This window comes from Felis catus, chromosome A1, assembly GCF_018350175.1.
Source record: "Felis catus isolate Fca126 chromosome A1, F.catus_Fca126_mat1.0, whole genome shotgun sequence".
Lineage (NCBI taxonomy): Eukaryota > Metazoa > Chordata > Mammalia > Carnivora > Felidae > Felis > Felis catus.
Window position 1 is genome coordinate 36,089,442 of NC_058368.1, and position 15,064 is coordinate 36,104,505.

The 15,064-nt window shown below is 37.8% G+C and overlaps 1 protein-coding gene across 3 annotated transcripts in view; it reads right to left on the reverse strand.

Annotated features, from left to right (window-relative positions):
* Positions 1-15,064, reverse strand: part of DIAPH3 (diaphanous related formin 3) — a 506,099-nt gene that overhangs the window by 344,179 nt on the left and 146,856 nt on the right. For all 3 annotated transcript variants that reach the window (XM_006927330.5, XM_045053868.1, XM_045053865.1), the window contains one exon: positions 14,774-14,879. In XM_006927330.5, coding sequence (XP_006927392.4) covers positions 14,774-14,879 — 106 coding nt within the window. The remainder of the gene's footprint in view (positions 1-14,773; positions 14,880-15,064) is intronic.

A 15,064-nucleotide genomic window follows, 5' to 3' on the forward strand; every position in this document is an offset into this window, starting at 1 on the left:
AAATAATGAATTTAAGTTCATTATCTAAAATCCCTTCCCAATTCTAATGGTAATTTGCCATTATCATGACCTATAACCACTCTTAAATTGATGTCATGTAAACACAGGCCTAGGAAAATATGCAAATACACAGCAAAATGTAATGTTTCCTTATAGACAAAAAAAATTCTAACTCAGGGGCGCCTGGGTGGCGCAGTCGGTTAAGCGTCCGACTTCAACCAGGTCACGATCTCGCGGTCTGTGAGTTCGAGCCCCGCGTCAGGCTCTGGGCTGATGGCTCGGAGCCTGGAGCCTGTTTCTGATTCTGTGTCTCCCTCTCTCTCTGCCCCTCCCCTGTTCATGCTCTGTCTCTCTCTGTCCCAAAAATAAATAAACGTTGAAAAAAAAAAAAAATTTAAAAAAAAAAAAAATTCTAACTCAAGGTAAGGATCAAAGAGTTCCTTCTAGGTTTTTAAAAATGTATACTCAGACATAAAGACTTGTTTTATCACACAATTTCGAACTAATATAGCATACCGGCAGAAGCAGGGGCCAATATAGCATCTATGTCATAGAAATCAATTCCTACAGACAGTGGAAAAGGCTCACGAACTATGAAGGTGAACAGGATCATGCTGCCTGTCCTCATGAAGACAATAGATCAATGATAAAAATATACTATGCAGAAGAGATATGTTCCATATATACTGGGAATGTGGAGAAACCAAATAAAAACAAGGACAGCTGGGTAACGGCATTGACTCTTAAAGATAAATAGGAAGGCAGCCTGATGAAGTGAAGGACTGAGATGAGATGTTCTCAGCATCTAAGGAATTAACCGGTTAGAAAACCTGGGCCCTGGGCCCTTCCATTGCATTACAAAGGGTTCAGGAGAGAGCGGCTCCAGGAGTCACTAGAGATGAGGTTGGACAGGGACACAGGCCAGATGAGGCACAGCTTTGTATGCCAAGTCAGAAAGTTCAGGTTCAACTGGAAATAGGAGAAACTACAAGGAATGTAAAGGAGAGGCAACAGTAGAGGTAATAATATTAGTTAAGAAACTATTGTAGAAGCAACTTTAGTGAGCAATGATGAGAACTTGAACATTTGAAATCTATGAAAACTGACAGAATTTGATGGCTGGGTGGACATGGGGTAGAAGAAAAGAATTCGTGAGAGCCCCTCTCCTTTGTTCTTCAACTAGACAAGAGGTGGTACCATTAACAAAGCTATAAAGTACAAGGAAAGAAAGAGGTGGGGGGGGGAGCTATTTCAAGTGTTAGTTAAATTCTATTTAGTTAACATATATGGTAAAATTGGTTTCAGGCATAAAATTGAATGCTTCATCACTTACATTTAATACCCAGTGCTCATTTGAACAAGTGCCCTCCTTAGTACCCATCACCCATGCTGTCTATTCCCCACCCACCTCCCTCCATCAACCCTGTTTGTTCTCAATAGTTAAGAGTCTCTTACGATTTTTTTCCCTTCCCCTATGTTTCACTTTTGTTTCTTAAAGTTCACATATGAATGAAATTCTATGGTATTTGTCTTTCTCTGACTTATTTCACTTAGCATAATAGGACACAAAAATACAGATTTCAAGGGGCACACACAATCTGATATTTATAGAAGCATCATCAACAACATCAAAACTATGGAGTCCAAATATCCATCAACTGATGAATGGATAAAGAAGATATGGTGTGTGTATATACACATACAATGGAATATTACTCAGCCAACAAAAAGAATGAAATCTTGCTATTTGCTACAGTGTGGATGGAGCCAGAGTGTATTACACTATGAGAAATGGGTTTCAGAGGAGAATAGAATAAACCCTGCTTTTAAAATTCTGAGATTAAAATGTACATTAGGAATCATTAATACATTAAAAAAAAAAAATGTTTAGTTATTGGGTACCTAGCCTGTGTCAGCAGGGGATATTAACAGAAGCTCAAGGAAATAATGGCATTGTGATATTCATCATAAAAGTATCACCATCCTGTTTCATGTTCCAAAAGTGTAGCATATACGATTTTCATTAATTTGTATTTAGCATTCTAATTGTTTAATAGCGTGACAAAATCTACCTCCCTAAGAAGTAGATGAGGGTAAGAAAACAGAGCTTCTGCCTTCCTGGAAACATCCTAATTTAACTAAAGCCTCTATCTTTGGGCATCAGAATGCAGAATTCACTTTCTGTTTACTGGCTCAACCATTTCATTCCCTCAAAGCCTATTTATTGGTGCCCCCTCAGCACTTCTCAGTAGTAGGGATATAGCTATAAGAAAAGATAAAAATCACTATCTGAAATGAGAGTCAAGATTGACTCCAAGGTTTTTAGCTTGGGCAATTCAAAGGATGGAATTATCATTTATTAAGGTAGAAAATAAATCATTCATTAAGATGGGAGAAAGAGGCTTGGAACGACAGATCAGGGGAGTTGGGTTAGAAATACATTTTAGTGATGAGCATCGAAATAAAGTGGAGAAGAAAACTGGATATAGGACAGCCAGGTTCAAGAAAAAGATGACCACAGCAACTGTACATAAAAATCAAGGTCTTGCATAGAACCATCTAGGAGTAGCAGAAAGGAAAGGTGACATACAGGAACTGATGGGGCATTTCAATGGCAGGTTTTGCTTTCAAGGCTGGGCAAATAAAGTAAAAAGGCATCCGGGCACCTGGATGGCTCAGGTGGATGAACGTGTGACTCTTAGTTTTTTGGCTCAGGTCATGAGCTCCTAGTTTCATGAGTGCAAGCCCTGCATCTGGCTCTGCACTAGCAGAATGGAGCCTGGTTGGGATTTTCTATCTCCCTCTCTGCCCCTCCCCACTCACGCTGTCTCTATCTCTCTCAAAATAAATAAGTAAACTCAAAAACAAAATTTTTTTTAAGTATAAAATGGATCAAAAAGGTAGAAGAAAAATAAGATTGTGGTGCTCAGGAAATATGGGAGGAAAAGTTTCTCAACAGAGAGGGTGATCAACTCAGTCAGAGGCTCTGATAGGTCAAATAAGATGACCAATAAATTAACATTGGTTTTGGCAAATTGGTGACTTGATAAGAACAGTTTCTATAAAAAGACAGAGTTGCTGTCCCAAGTAGGACAACACTTGCCTTCTCATGGGTACCATATGCAATCCGCAAACAAAAGCATACCATTAAAATCGGCACTAAAATATTCTTCTCCTTGCTCCAAGCACATCTTTATACTTTAGAAACACTGGTTATTAACCTTTGGTTTCAGCGAGTAAGGCACTTCTCTTTAGGTGTTAAATCACGGACTCAGTTCTGATGATTCGGAAAGCAAATACTGTAAGCTCATTTTGGTACTCTTACCTTAATTATCAAAAAGGAGGCTTGCATGAAATAAAGTATTTAACAAAAGTTATAGCTGGAGGAGTGTGTGTATGTCCATCTAGGGCTTAGGATGGCTGAAGGTTTCCTCAAGAGCAGCGGCAAACAGAAGGTGCACTGTAAGGACTGGGGCTGGCAAAGCCCACAGACAAAGATGAGGAAAATGCGCAGCCAGAGCTGTAATTATAAATAGTGAGAGAAATATAAACAGTGCAGGAGACTAGAAGGCACAGACACGCAACAGGGGGCAAAGTAAATAAACCGTAAACAGAAATCTCAAAGATACTCAATATGAGGAATAGAGCTGTTCCAAGGCAATCTTAGGAACAAAGCAAATGATCAAAGAAAAATCATTCGACCTGGAAAAAGGTTAATCGGCAAGACAAAGAAAGAAAGATGCCCCATGTACATCACTTCAGCAGCAAAGCAGCTTTCTGCCCTTGACAACAACAGGCAGGTTTGCTCACATGTGAATACACAGCACCTAAATTTCCTCTAGTACACAATTGCACTATGGCTGATTATCACTATGCTGAACACAAATATGAGGAGAAAAAAACACTTTATGTATTTTTAAACTTCAAACAAGCACCTTTGACCCTTTTGCAAAACTCCAAGCACAAAATTCAAGGGACCCTAACAGGTGTGATGCCTGAGGCCCAACCATAAAAGCTCATCCAAGTTTTTCGAAGGCCATCACAGAAAATGCCTTCTCCATGATTGTGCCGAAGGAACTGAGAAGATATCTGAAAGCCAAAGCAAGCATATTCTTTAGAAAGCTCACACTTTAAAAACAAAACACAAAACAAAAAAGAAAGCTCACACTTCAGTCAACATGTTCATTCTAAACACAAGTAGATGTTTTTACAAGTAAAACGATGGCTATATGACACTGAAAATATATCAGCTGCACAAGCTAAACTCACATTATAAACAAGTACCAGTCAAGTACTTAACATAGAAATTCTATCGGAATCTGTGAATAATTATTACATGGGCTTGGAAGATACAACTTAGTCTGCTCTCCATCTTTCCTAACCCATTGCTGAAATCATTTGTTTTTCTTTGCACAATCAAATTGCATATTTCTCAAGTTAAAATGAGTAAATGATGCTTACAGATGAAGTTCCCCTCTACTGCAGACAAACTCCAAAGAATTTAAAAAGCACTGCATTAATTCAGAATAAAAACTAACCCGACTACATTACATGGACAAACACAGAAACATTTAAGTAGATCAGCAGATGTCAAGTTCTATAAGTTTAACCTCCAGTTCAGTGCTCTGTCAATTACAGACACAAAGAACAACTCAGAGTCCAAGGTACCTGCATAGAACCCACACAAACACAGAGAAATAAACTGTAGGATTCAAGAGGCTACGATTTATATGTATAGAAATACTGGAAAAACAAATGGATTTTTAAATATTTACTCAGAAACTTCCCTCTGAAACAGCACTAATTTCTTCTGTGTCCTCTCATGCATTTTGCTGTATGCCTTAACTACTGCATTTTTCTAATGAAACATTAGCTATCTTCAGATTCCCAAGTATAAGCTTCTAAAGGGCAGGAGTATACTTCTTTATGGTCCTAGTATAATTCAGCGCACAGCAGTCACTGAATAATTAACCAATTGACTGCTTAATTATGAAACTCTGTGCAGTTACCTCTGAAGCATGAGGTAAGTTTATCTTTCTGGCAATCTACTATAGCATAAGTGAATAAATTTTATTATGTAAACTCAGAAAATTGGCAGTATGTGCTAGACAAAAATGTTCGCCACAATTTAAGTGTGTACTTAAATTAAGTGTGTACTTAAGTGTGTACTCCATATGACAATATGAGGTCACATTAGATTGTCCCACTATGTTTCTTTAATGTCTTCGCTTAATGGCCTATTATTTACCAGTCCATTTTAATACATTTAACCTTTTGATTCATATTGACATATGAATCCTACTGATGTAAACCTCAATAGAAGTAGTCAAAACAGAGAGGAATTAAACTGATCTCTGCATCCTTCTGGAATGCCTCCACAATAATCCTAAAAATACATTTTCTATACTCTCTGTTCTTCATTTGGGTCCTTCATTAACGGTGAGAATAAGTTATCTGAAACTGAAAACTTCGGTTAGTAATTTTGTGGGGGAGGGTGGAGATACTTGAAACAAGACAAAGTAGTAAATTAAGGTAGGACTATTTATTATAATGAGGACTTTATTTGGTCTTAAGCAAAATTAAACTTGAGAATATTTTGAGCATTTCAGGGGTACGGAAAAGAAAAGAAACAGAAGCAAATAAACTTGACTGTATCCAAAAGGGTATTTTAACCCATGATTTGTTTCAATGTTCTATTTCTCAATTATTGTCTAATAACAGATTTCAAGGTACAGTGAGTATAACTCAATTAAAGGTAATTTTTCCTACTTTCTGAGACATATGAAAATGTGATCCAATCAATTTTACAAATATCTCTTCTGTATTTGAACTCAATAAAATCCAGAAATTGAAGAGGCTTTTTTTATTTTGTTTTTAAGAGAAACTGTGTCTTTACAACAGCCATGGGAATGCAGTTCCTTGACTGCAGGGAGTATAAATGACTAACAGCCCAGCCCCAGCTGCTCCCTGTGAAATCCATCTCAAGATATGAGTCAAACCCACACTTCCCACCGGCTTCTCCCAGCCAATGTCTGCACACAGCAAGAATACTGAGACAGGACATGAAGGGCTTTGACTTGAGGATTCCCCAACCACATTGCCAAGTTCTCCCGGAACTGCACAGCAGCCTAAGATACTTCCCCCAAGCCTCCTTCCTTCTCTCCTCCAGCTGGGGTCAAGTGTGCACTGAGCTGGACATCTCCCCACCTGCCCCAGCCCTCTCCAGATCTCTAGTAGGCATTTCCCCTAGCTCCTTGCTGATCAAATCACTTGCTTCTCAAAGGACCTAGATTAACATAGCCTTGTTCTACAAAGCAAGTTGCGGAGAATATCATTTTCAATTTTTCTGATTCCTAAGTATTATAAATGAAACTTCTTTTGTAACAGAGATTTTCACTTTTTCTTCTTTTTGTCTAAATGTGAGCACCCTATCCACTTTAGTATGTAAGCATGAGACATTCGTTAACACCATGTGCGTGCCAGGTGTCTGAATATGTTTGAGACCTTATTTTCCTCTTGTAACAGTTCTTGAGACAACAAAGACCTGGATTATCTTTCTCCCTTTTGCTTCTTTGGAAAATACATTTCAGGGTAGAGCAATATCTATGGGAATCCTAGAAAGACACATCTATCTTTCATCCCAGTCCACCGAATCCTGGAAGGATATAATCTACTACTCTTGTCCACTGTCCACTCAGTCTGTAATTAAGGTAGAGAAAAATACTCTGTAGTACAGCATGAACCAAAACTAATGAAGGATGCATTCCGTTCTATCTACACCAAGGTACGATAAATGACAGGAAAAACAATAAGAGCATCAGACTGAAGAATAAGAGGGTGACAAGAGAAGGTTTAGTGGTCTGCTCCCCAATGCATGACAGTGCACCACCATGGGTCTCTTACATTTCTGCATGCATTGCAAGCCAAGGCACTGACTGCCGTTCTTCTGGATGAACTTTTCAAGGAAGTTTGAACAGCAAATGGGTAGGCATGCTTCATGTCCAGTCTAATAAAGATTATGTCTCTTTGGAGCAAAAGGCAGGCACAATTACAACCCATTATAAAAGATTAGGATTTCCTAAATTCAGAGTTCCTGTCCTGTAGCACAACCTGGCATCCCCACCCTATCTTCAGACTCTCCAAAACCAAGGCCTGCACTCAATTTTATCCTGAACTGGGAATCCTACTGTTTATCAGACAATTGGGAGGCCACGTTTTAAGCACTATTACCCATTAGCCCCCTATTTGATAAAGATCCCATTTGGGGGGCTCCAATAACTATAAACAATGCTTTCATTCCAGAAGCACCATGTAGACATTCAAGACCACATATCTTATGAAGAAGCAAGGCATTAACTTGCTTGTCTCTCGAAAAACACCAACTTTCACCTTAGAGGTGATCATAAGAGATTTTCAAGTGTTTAAGCAAATGCTAGCGGTACACCGTGCAGTCCTCAGACAACCACGACAAGCTCACTCTCCAACTGAGGCTATCGTTGGTCCTGGAGAAAAAAGTTATTTATGTGTACATGCAGGCAGTTATCCCTATGATGGGAATCACCCAAGTGGAAAAGGCGCTAAGAAATCTGTCCCCAATTTTAGTTGACATTATCAATGATACCACACATTAGCCCCAGAAAGCACTCAGATTCAACTCACTAGCCAGGGTTGTTATGGATAAAAGTATTGCCCTAGACTTCCTTCTTGCTGAACCAAGGGAAGTCTGTGCAATCACTAATATGTCATTCTGTACCTGACTACCTCAGACAAGGTGGAAAAACCAACCGAAAAAAATTAAGAAAAAAGCCTCCTGGTGTTCAAAGTCAGACCTTGATGGTCTGTGGGGTTTGTGTAGCTGACTGGATCTAGGACCTGGAAGGCCTGGCTGAGGTCCATATGACAGGCTAGCCTCAACTTGCTTAGAGTACAGCTGACCAAGAGCTTTAATTAAATACTCTGAGATAAACTGAAGAGATTTCGTCATAGCTTTTATCAATCAAAATAAGCGCTGCCTGTGATGGAAGAGTTGAATTCCCTAAACTCAAGGTTTCTCTCCTAAAACACAAACCACTGCAACTGGAAACTGGGGCTGATACAAAGCTGTACTTGAGCCACTACTATTGCTGTGGGTAATGAAGTCCTTTGTTTTCGACCCAGGCATTTATGTCTTCTCATAGCATGCATAAGACTAACATGGCAGACTAACACATTAACTTATAAGTGACACAAAATCACAGACCCTTCATCTTCTTGACACTCCCCACCCATGAGTCCAAGAGGACTGAAAGAGGAAGACATCATAGGAAAAAACGAAGCATGCTGTCACCACAGGCCTGAGAACACGTACACAGAAGCAAAGCCAAACATCCACCCAAAAAAACTCAAGGATTACCACCCTTCGATTCCTTTCCTGACAAAAATCTACCACAATTCAAACAGTCCTCCGACCAACGGCAAGGTTTTGGACAAACTCTTTAGAATCCAGATAATGTTTCCGATACTCTAGCAAATTATGGCTCTAAACTGAGAAGGGAGAAGATACACGTATAAAGGAAAAGAAAAATAAAGGGAAAGAAACGAAAAGAACAGATACATTCAACATGCGGTTGAAACTAGGGACTGGTTCACCCGCACTTATTCCAACCCTCTTCTGGGAAAGCAGACTGTGTCAATATGAGAGGACAATCATACATATCAAGACCGGACCCCATGAGGAAAGGTTTGGGTCTGTGGCAGAAGCACTATTGTCTGCTCTAGGGTCTCAGGTGCTGACTAGAATAGAATGTTGGGAGTGGTTTTTCCCTTAGAACATTCACGGATGTTGTCTGGCATTTCTTCTACATTACGTCTGTAATACCCATCCACACACAGTTCCCTCCCACAAGTTCTGTTAAGGTATCCAGCACCATTTCCTGCTTAAATTACCCACTGTGGATTATGCTGCTTGAAGCTGAAAACATCTCTCTGATACACTTGAGAAAAGAAAGTAATGTATAATTTAAGTCTGATATTTATATTTGTACTTTCTTTTCTGATAGGTAAGACTCTCTAAGGCCTGAGGATAATTTTAACATTTCTGGGACTCAGTTTTTCACTTTCTTTCTCTACCATATGCGTGGGAGGAATGAAAGTTATGTTCAGTTCTATCAAAAACATAGGCAGTCACATTATCTTCATTATTATCAGACTCAAAAAAAAAAATCTAACAACCCTCCTTTCAAAAGTACTTTGTTATACTTTGCAATAAAAGAACAATGAGATTTTTTTTTATTTTATTTTACCATCTCCCACTTACTCCAATTTAAAAGCAAACAAGTGGTTTCTATTTTATTCAGTGACAAACAAGTTTCATTTTTAATTTGGTGATTTGCTAATATCCACCAGCCTAGCACATTTCAATCAATGCAAAGTATACAGGTAATGTTATAAAATGGGCACTTAGTACTCAACAGTTTCATGGGCAAATTGATAATGAGCTAGCTCTAAAATATACTTTATTGTAGAAAATTCAGAAATATCCAAAGAAAAAAGTATTTTTAGGTATTACTAAAGTGTTGCATGATCTTTTTAAAGGAAACAGAGAACAACCAGCAACCCCCAAAAAGACAATCTACTTACTACCCCCCCCCCCACCAACACACAACCCTTCTCCCTAAGTTAGTTATCTGAAAAACAGTACCTTTAACTCCTAACTTAAGCTTGCCACCTGCTAGCTATTTCATATATTAGGCTTAGTAATAATGAGAAACCTTCCTTCCAGAATAAAAATCCACAACAAAAGGGTTGAGTAGGGAAAATAAGAATTAAAATTCTTCCCATTGTTTATTCATCATCAAAAGCATACAAATTTAATCTGGCCTTATCAGAAAAATGGGGGAAAAAATGCTAAAATGAATTTTCACTTCTCAATGAAAATTAAACTTTTAAAAACTGTATGAAGAAATTTTAGTGTTTCAAAAATAACACAACTAACCATAAAACAAAATATAATTACTTACAACTGAACAAATTACTTTCATAAAAGCAAACACAATCAGCCACCTAGATCTTGGTATAAAATTTCTCAAGAACTGAATCAGATGATTTAAACAACTATCAAGGGGAGGTGTTGCTGCTAGCCCTGCCCCGACCTTTATTCCCCTAACGCTAAAGACGGCAAACAAGCAGTCATTGAAAAAAAAAATCATCTCCACAAATTTTCACAGGCAGCATTACTCATAAAAACCAAAAAGCAGAAACAATTCACATGTCCACCAACTGACAAATGATCAACAAAATGTGGAATATCCATACAATACGCATACTTGGAGCAGAAAAAAAATGAGGTTGCGACACATACTTCAACATGAATGAACCTTGAAAATATTATGTTAAGTGAATGCAATCAGTCAGAAAGGACCTCATATTGTATTATTCTTATCAAATATCCAGAATATGAAAATCTATAGGGAGAGAAAGTAGATTAGCAGTTGCCTAGAGCTATAGGGAAGGAGGGCATTGCAGGCTGACCGTGAAGGGGTAGGGTGGGGGGATTCTTTTAGGGGTAAATAAAAGGTTCTAAAGTTGATTATGGTGAAGGCTACACAACTCTGATTATACACAAAATACTGAACTGTCCATGTCACATGGGTAACTTTTATGATACATGGATTTTATCTCAATAAAGCTGTTAAAAAAATCATTTCAAATTTATATCAGATCTTTAGATAAATGTTTAAATTTCTTCAAGTCTTAATGTCGTCTTTAAACTAGTAATCCACTCTCAATTGTTAACTGACTATTCTCTTTCAGAGAACTGTATAGATATTTACTAGCTAAATATAAATTTATCATAACTACACCAATCATTTTTCCATATGGTAGCACCTTCAATGAGAGTAACTACCATAATAGAAATGACTAAATATACCCAAGAATGTTTTTGATACGTGTAGTTTGCCTTCAGGTTCATATGGTAATCAGTTATAATTCTTAAAGTTCGAATAGATGTACCTCAATGTTTGATAGCCAAAACAAATTTAATAGGCAAATAACGAATTTTAAGGTTATAATGGTCACCTTTCAACTGTCAATCATGTTATTTACCTAGATTAAACATGGTTTTGTTCTTTTTTTTCTTAAAATTTTATTTTGAGAGAGAGAGAGAGAGAGAGAGAAAGAGAGAGAGAGATGAGGGGCGGGGGGGGGGGGGTGCAGAGAGAACCGTAAGCAGGCTCCACACTGTCAGCACAGAGCCTGATGTGGGGCTCAAACCCACGAACCATGAGATCATGACCTGAGTGGAAACCAAGAGTCAAATGCTTAGCCAGTTGAGCCACCCAGGCACCCCAAAACGGCTTTGTTCTTAACAAGACATTTTTTACCCCTTTCCTCAGACAGAGCTTTAAAATGTTAAATGATATAATATTGCCATAAACTGGGACCTTAGTTTTACCAAGATTTGTTCTTAACTGTTTATTTTGAAATAATTGTAGATACACAGAAAGTTGCAAAAAGAAACAAATGCACAGGTAGATCCTAGGTATTCCTAACACCTTGCATGATTATAATACAACACAAAAACCAGGAAAGTGAAATTGGTACAACCCACAGAACTTACTTAGCTTTTAGCAGGCTTACACTCATTTGTGTGTATATGTACAGTTCTGTGTGAGTTCATCCTATGTATACGTTTGTCACCATCACCACAATCAAGATGCAGAACTGTTTCACCACACACAACTCCCTGCTGCCGTTCATTTATGGTCACACCCAACACTTTCTCAGACCCCGTTCCAAATCTTTGGCAACCACTAAACTGTTCTCTGTCTCTAAAACCTGGTTCTTTCAAGAACGCTATATAAGTGCAATCACAAAGTGTGTAACCAACAGCACTGGCATTTTTCAATCAAGGTAATTCTCTGGAGATTCACGTAAGCTGTTGTATATATCAATAGTTCATTGTTTTTCATTACTGAGTAGTATTCTAAGATACACGTGTACCACAGTTTAACCCTTCATCTGTTGAAGAACTTCTGGGTTGTTCCCAATTTGAGTCTATGAAAAATACATGAACAGGTTGTGTGTGAGCATACATTTTGTTAATCTGAGATATGTTCACGGGTATTGCTAAGTTCTAATTATGTAACAATTTTTTAAAATCTTTTGATGGTTTCTTTTTTTTATGTTTGTTTATTTTTGAGAGAGAGCAAGTGTGCATGCAAGCAGGTGACGGGCAAAGAGAGAGACAGAGAGATAGAATCCAAAGTAGGCTCCAGGTTCTGAGCTGTCATCACAGAGCCCGAAGTGGGGCTTGAACCTATGAACCGTGAGATCATGACCTGAGCCGAAGTTGGATGCTTAACCAACTGAGCCACCCAGATGCCTCTAGTTATGTAACAATTTTAGTATCAATTTTAGTATGTTTCTGAGAAAGGAAGATCGCCTTCAGTCTCCATTCTCCACTGTTGTTAATTGAACAAAATTCCTTTTGAAGTCTACCATTTACTCAACTCTTATGGCAAATGAACTAAACATTTTAAATACATTAATCTATACAATCCCCACATCAACCATGGGGTAGTGATCAACAGTCTCCTTATCTTACAATTAAAAAAAAAATGGAGGCAAAGAAGAGGTCTAGGGCACGATCCTGGGTCACAGAGCCAGGATGGGAAGAGCAGGGACTTAAATTCAAGCTATCTGACTCAGAAGTCTACTCCTTCCATTCCAAGACAGCATCCCTTCCACTCTTGGGATGTATGTATTATTAAATACAAAAAGCATACACTAGCACAAAAAGTATTTAGGAGATAAAGTTTATATGTGACTATTACATTTCCTAAGTGAGATTTTAAAAACTGGACATGATCTCTATCTAATATGCTATGCAAATGACCAAAATTCATCTGATAACCTGTTGCTATCTGCACAAACATTATACAGGTAAGAGGTAACCTGGGTACTAAAGGAAAATTCAGGTAAAGTAATCAGCTTTTCTTTACAAAGTTTTTTCTGTGTTCACTCTTCATTAGGCTTGTGGTAAATAGGAGGTCTGGGGCCAGATGAGAAAGGAGGAGAAGGGAGGGGCTCCTGGGTGGTTTTGTCAGCTGAGTGTCCAACTTTGGACCAGGTCATGATCTCACAGTTCATGAGTTCGAACCCCACGGGGGGCTCGTTGCTGTCAGTGTAAAACCCCCTTTGGGTCCTCTGTCCCCCACTCTCTCTGCCCCACCCCCGCCCATACACTCTCAAAGAAAAGAAACATTAAAAAAAAAAAAAAAAAAAGGAGAAGGGAAATGAGAGCAATGACATCCTTGTCCATGGATACGCACTGTAGACTCTAAGACTCTAGAATACATATGAAAAATCTGAAGGAGCAAGGTCCACATCAGAGGTGATAACACATCCCAGGCCCCTACTCCCATGCTCTCTGACAAGCCCTGATGAGTAAGGAGAGGCTTCTTTCCAGAAGCTCTGGTAACAGGACCTATGCATTAGGGAATATATACTCGGATCTCCAGCCCTACCTATTGCCCAGAGAAACAAATCACAACAGGGTTCCTCACCAGCCATTCACAAACACTGTCATCAGAAAGGTCATCATCACAAACACCATCATCAGAAATACCATAATACATTTTTTAATTTTGACATCTCTAAAATTTTCTGATTGATCATCAAATACTATCTTTTTTTCTTAATTTAACGTAAGATTTGGTTTCTTTATTCCTACCACAATGAAAAATAATACAGAGGCCAAGCTGCACAGACCTTTAAATAAAATTTAAAACTAGAAGTTTTTTACTAATTAAGGGGGAAATAAATTTACTTTGTAGCTATTATTAGCACATTTTGGTTTTTAATCATTGCTGCACATTAGAATCATCTGAGAATCTTTAAAAATCCCAATAGCCAGGTCATACCAATTAAATTTTTTAAATATCCAGAGGTGGGAGTCAGGTATTAATTATTTCCTTAAAGATACTCAGGTTATTAGCAATAACTGTAACAATTCCAGCAATTAAAACAAAACCCCTCTTTAAAAAAAAAGGAGAAATTATATAAACATTAGTTATACAGCTTGGACACTATACTAGTTAAGTCTAAAAATAACTTCCTTAAAAAAAGTGAATTTCTAACAGCACTTAAATATTTTTTAATTTATTTTTTAGTATTTATTTATTTTTGAGAGACAGAAGACAGTGTGTGAGTAGGGAAGGGGCAGAAAGAAAGGGAGACACAGAACCGGAAGCAGGCTCCAGGCTCTGAGCCGTCAGCAAAGAGCCTGACGAGATCATGACCTGAGTCAAAGTTGGACGCTCAACCAACTGAGCCACCCAGGTGCCCCAACAGCACTTAAATATTTAAATATCTTTGAAAATCCTAGTGTACCTTGGTCTCCTTATTATTCATGCAAACTCTTAACTTTTCAGATATAAAAACTAATAATTCAGCAAAAAGCCGTAATTCACTTAATTGTCCAAACTTCATAAAAAGTTGTAATTATCAAGTAGTAAGACTAACAGAAAATAAAGAATTCATGGACTTTGATTATCGATTTTATAGAAATCCCTAGTAAGTCAGCATCTAAGAAAGTAACCCAAGGAAATAATAATAGGTATACACCAAGTTATAACTATAAGAACACATTGTGATACATTATACATTAGAATTCCATATATTTATTTGAAATGTTATAAAACATTCAATGGCATGCAGGGTTTCATACTTAAATATAAGCCAGTCAGAAAACAGTTATAAAACAATATGTAAGATTATACCTGAAACTTACCTGCAGCTGAGCTGAATCATGCCTGAGACCTTCCACAATAGATGAAAATCTGTCAACGTTTCTTTCTTCTCCAGCTGATGTTAAAGCTTCTAAAACTTCTTCAAGGCTATCAGAAAATTTGAAATTAATTAAATTGCCAACAGCAAATAATCTAAATGCCTTAATACAACTGCTTGATCTATTCAACTCCAGAGTCACTACTCCCAGAACCAGCAACATTTTAAAAGCTTACTGAGTACATAGCATGTATCAAGTACTAGCTACATGTTTTAATTCATTTATGCCTAATAA